The 4,674-nt window shown below is 35.0% G+C and overlaps 1 gene segment (V, D, J or C); it reads left to right on the top strand.

The window, feature by feature from the left end:
• Nucleotides 1-2,919: 2,919 nt before the first annotated feature.
• Nucleotides 2,920-3,497, top strand: LOC102547475 (immunoglobulin heavy variable 3-72-like). The segment is given in 2 exon segments: nucleotides 2,920-3,047; nucleotides 3,148-3,497. Coding segments are annotated over 2 exon segments (381 nt in total).
• The last annotated feature ends 1,177 nt before the right edge of the window (nucleotides 3,498-4,674 follow it).

Genomic DNA, 4,674 nt, shown 5'->3' with positions numbered 1-4,674 from the left:
TTTTTTAATTTATTTACATCTAAATGCTTTTCCACCTTTCCATCCATCTATTATCCCCTATCTCTTCTCCAATGAGAGGATGCCATCCCGTCTTTTAAAATCATGTTTATAAAAGATAGGATTTAAAATAAGATTTTAATTAGGATATTAAAACTATGTACATCTCATGAATGTAATTTCATGAGAGCCAAAATGTAACATAAAATTAACCCACTTGGTAATAATGTTAAAGTCATTAAATTGCACTGTTAGAATTGGGTTTTGCCTTTTGAAAATTGTTATTAAGCTCTATGTATTCACTCTTTAAAATGTACTTTATATTGATATTGCAAAAACTCAAATGAGAGATTATAAATTCCCTAAAATTGTTTCAAACATTTACAATATTACAAAGGGTTAAAAATTATGGGCATAAAAAATATATCCCCTTACCTAAAGTCTATTCAGGTTCATTGAGATGGACTTTAAAATATATATCTAAACTTTACTTTTGCTAGCATTCTTTTTTTTTAATTTTGTTATTAGATATATTTCTTTATTTACATTTCAAATGTTATTCCGCTTCCCTGTCTCCTGTCCACAAGCACCCATTTCCTCCCCTTCCCCTCCCCATACAGTGTTCCCCCTATATATCCCCCTTATTGCCCCCCCCATATTCCCCTGCACTTGGGGTCCAACCTTGGCAGGACCAAGGGATTCCCTTTCCCCTGGTGCCACAACAAGGCTATTCTCTGCTGCATATCCAGTTGGAGCATTCTTAAATTACTGAGTTTTTCTTAACTGAGTCATAAAGGAAACTGTTACATTCTGTAATGATTCACTATATAAAGTTCAGAAGAGTTACCAATCTCTTTATGGACTACGGTTATGAATTTAAAGTTTTGTTTTGATACTAAGAGGATACAAATTTATTTGTTACTTTATGTCTAAATAAAACATGGATTAAAAACTAAGTCTTAATTTTAACCACTAAATTACTGTAAATTGCTAAGGACATTTAAAAAGTACAAGTTAATAGTTACCTTATAAATAACCAAATTCTTTAATGTGTAAAGAATAATGTTTATAGTCATGCTAAATACTTAAAACAGAGAAGGATTATTTAACTCAAATATGCTTGGTAGTTTCCACCCCTCAGACCACTCATAGATCTACTGAGTAGGGCATTTAAGATGTTGAAACATAAGATAGAGACTCTCAGATCCTAGGAGTGATGCTCCCAAAAGGTCTCCAAGAACGTAATAGGCACCATGACATAGGACTCCACTTGGATTATGGTAACATTATTAATTCTTTAACAGCAGTACATAAGTCATCTATATTATTGTTCCAACTGAAGGCTTAGGGAATATAATGGAAAAGAGAAAGGAAATAACAAAACACCAATAACATTGGAAGGGATGACGTAAAATATTTGGCTTTTTGACATGAAACAATCATTGCACGCTGAATTTAACAGGAACTCTTGTTTCTTGCTTACAAATTACAATAAGTCAAATTATTCATAATTACAGTGGGGATGGGAGATTGGTCCCTGAAGCCCTAAACCTGGCTGATGACCCATGGATACATAGTTCTCTTGAGGGAGAAGCACTTATTTGAGTGTTTATGGAATCTGATAGATTGTCCACATCCTAGAGTATGGACCTACACACATGAGCTTTTGTATATAATTAATCCAACTCTGTACTGGGCTATTGTTTAACTGAGAAGAGCACATGAACTCTGGATAGGTATTGGTCATTCTGGGAAGTGGCTGGTGGAGGCTAAGGGAGGTAGGTATAATTAAAATATGAACATATAGGTATGAAAATTTCCACAAAATTATTTAAGAAAACTATTTGAAATGTATAATGAGAATACCTGTTTGAGTTATTTTCAAGTGCTTAAGTATATATAATCACAATATTTCAAAACCAAAAACATTTGAGGCAAAGGTCCACATACTAGTAAGAAGACGTAATGCATGCCTTCCTGAACCTGAGCTACTGTATTCAAAATGTTTCCCAGTTCCACCAAATGCCCTGTTAGTTGATTTCTTTTTTACTTTCAGCAAATCCAATTGCAGTATGCATATTTATCACTATCTTTTATGCATTTCAACAGGTCATGGACATCTAAGATGATTCTATTGCAAAACTAGTTTGAATAATTTTAAATTTACCACATTAAATTTGAGTTTTACAGAATTCATCACACTGATTTCAATCATACTTATACTAACTAAACCTCCCATCAATAGTAATTAAATACTGCTCTTTACATACATTGGTAGCTTATAAATGTCTTTTAATATATAGCATTTCTTTTAATGGTTCAGATGAAATTTAAAATTAGGATTAGTTTGGCTTTACTTGATGAATAATGAAATTTAAAATATTTAATATTTATTAAAAATGAGGAGAAAACCTTTCCTTAGTGGGAGAAAATCTTTCCCTAGTATATTTTTTGGAGAATAGTAGTGGAAAGAATCTTCAGTTAGCTAAAATATTAACCCAAATAATACCACCAAAACCAAAAAATAAAACATGAATGTACCGTACATACATGAACCATTGTTCAATATTCTTAGAAATCAGAGAGAAGAAAATGAGTGGTATTCATTGCTCCAACTCACTTAAGTAAGAATGGTTTTCATCAAGAAAATAATCATTATATCTGGTGTAAAGAAAAAGAATTCTTACATATTGCTAATATGAAGTTGAATTGACTAAATAAAATAAAATATTGAAGTATTATCACAGACACATGATTAACAATATTGTAATACTACTCTTGCTACTGAACTCATGAATTTCATTACTGTATTCTATAGTAACTGCACCCCCTACAGCTTCAACCCATGAGCTGATTCTATTGCAGGAATACATGCAAATTGGGACCCATTCCTTTCTCATAAAAACCTTTACAGACTCTAGATCTAGCAGAGGGACCTAGTCCTGATTGCCTCAGCCTTCAGTTTTCAAATCCAGTGGTCATCCCTGAAAACAGACCTTTCACCATGAAGTTGTGGCTGAACTGGATTTTCCTTTTAACACTTTTAAATGGTATTTTAGTGAATGATAGTTGCTGAGTGTCTGAGTGTGTAAGTAAGTGGAACAGTGGATCTGTGTGATATTTCCTGACCAGGATTCTCTACTATTGCAGGTATCCAGTGTGAGGTGAAGCTGTTGGAATCTGGAGGAGGTTTGGTACAGCCGGGGGGTTCTATGAGACTCTCCTGTGCAGCTTCTGGATTCACCTTCACTGATTTCTACATGAACTGGATCCGCCAGCCTGCAGGGAAGGCACCTGAGTGGTTGGGTTTTATTAGAAACAAAGCTAATGGTTACACAACAGAGTACAATCCATCTGTGAAGGGGCGGTTCACCATCTCCAGAGATAATACCCAAAACATGCTCTATCTTCAAATGAACACCCTAAGAGCTGAGGACACTGCCACTTACTACTGTGCAAGACACAGTAAAACAACCTCAGTGTGAACTCATACACAAACCTTGCAAGAGTGCTCAGAACCAAAAGGGGGCAGACATGACCTGAGAAAAAGACAATGCTTTGCCTCTTCATGTTCTACTTTTTTTCTGGAAATCCTCTGTAACTTATAATGCTTTATCTATTACAGAAGTCTTTGCTTTGGAAAATGACAACTGAACAGAAAGGCTAATCAATGAGAAACTGTAATGTGGGTACAACTTTCTACTTGGAAAGAGGGAAATTTTGAAGACATGAACACAGGTATATTGTATTGCCAATTATACATTGTATTTAAACATATTTTTCTGCAACTTCTTCTGTATCAATTAAATAAGTTGAACTTCTACCATAAATGACACCTCCAGGCTCCTCTTAAAAATACATTACAGTCTTACTCTACACCAAAATGTGGGGACTTGGTAAAATTATTAGAAATATCATTGCAGCAATTTATTGTCTAACTTGATATTTATTCATATGATATGAAGTCATTATTCTGCAAAAAATGAAAGATAAGATTTGTTTCTAAAGCATGTCTTCATAAAAAAGAGTTTTTTACTTTTTGATATAAAGCCAATTTGTATTATACATATTACAGTGAAGTAATTTTATAGTTCAGTTTTATGATGGACTTTATGCAAAAACACTGACCAAATATAGAATTCTGCCACATCTTGACATAACTAATTAACATAATACTGATTGTTACTTTTTTTTAATCTTTATTAACTTAGGTATTTCTTATTTACATTTTGATTGTTATTCCCTTTCATGGTTTCCTGGCCAACATACCTCTAGCCCCTACCCCTCCCATTCCTATGGGTGTTCCCCTCCCCATCCTCCCCCCATTACTGCCCTACCCCCAACAATCACGTTCACTGGGGGTTCAGTCTTGGCAGGACCAAGGGCTTCCCCTTACACTGGTGCTCTTACTAGGCTATTCATTGCTACCTATGAGGTTAGAGCCCAGGGTCAGTCCAGGTATAGTCTTTGGGTAGTGGCTTAGTCCTTGGAAGCTCTGGTTGGTTGGCATTGTTGGTCATATGGGGTCTCAAGCCCCTTCGTGCCCTTTCAGTCCTTTTTCTGAATCCTTCAACAGGGGTCCCGTTCTCAGTTCAGTGGTCTAATGATGGCATTTGCCAATGTATTTGCTGTATTCCGGCTGTGTCTCTCAGGAGAGATCTACATCCGGTTCCTGTC

Source organism: Rattus norvegicus, chromosome 6, assembly GCF_036323735.1.
Source record: "Rattus norvegicus strain BN/NHsdMcwi chromosome 6, GRCr8, whole genome shotgun sequence".
Lineage (NCBI taxonomy): Eukaryota > Metazoa > Chordata > Mammalia > Rodentia > Muridae > Rattus > Rattus norvegicus.
Note: the sequence above shows the minus strand (reverse complement) of the source record. Positions and strands in the feature narration are given on the sequence as shown.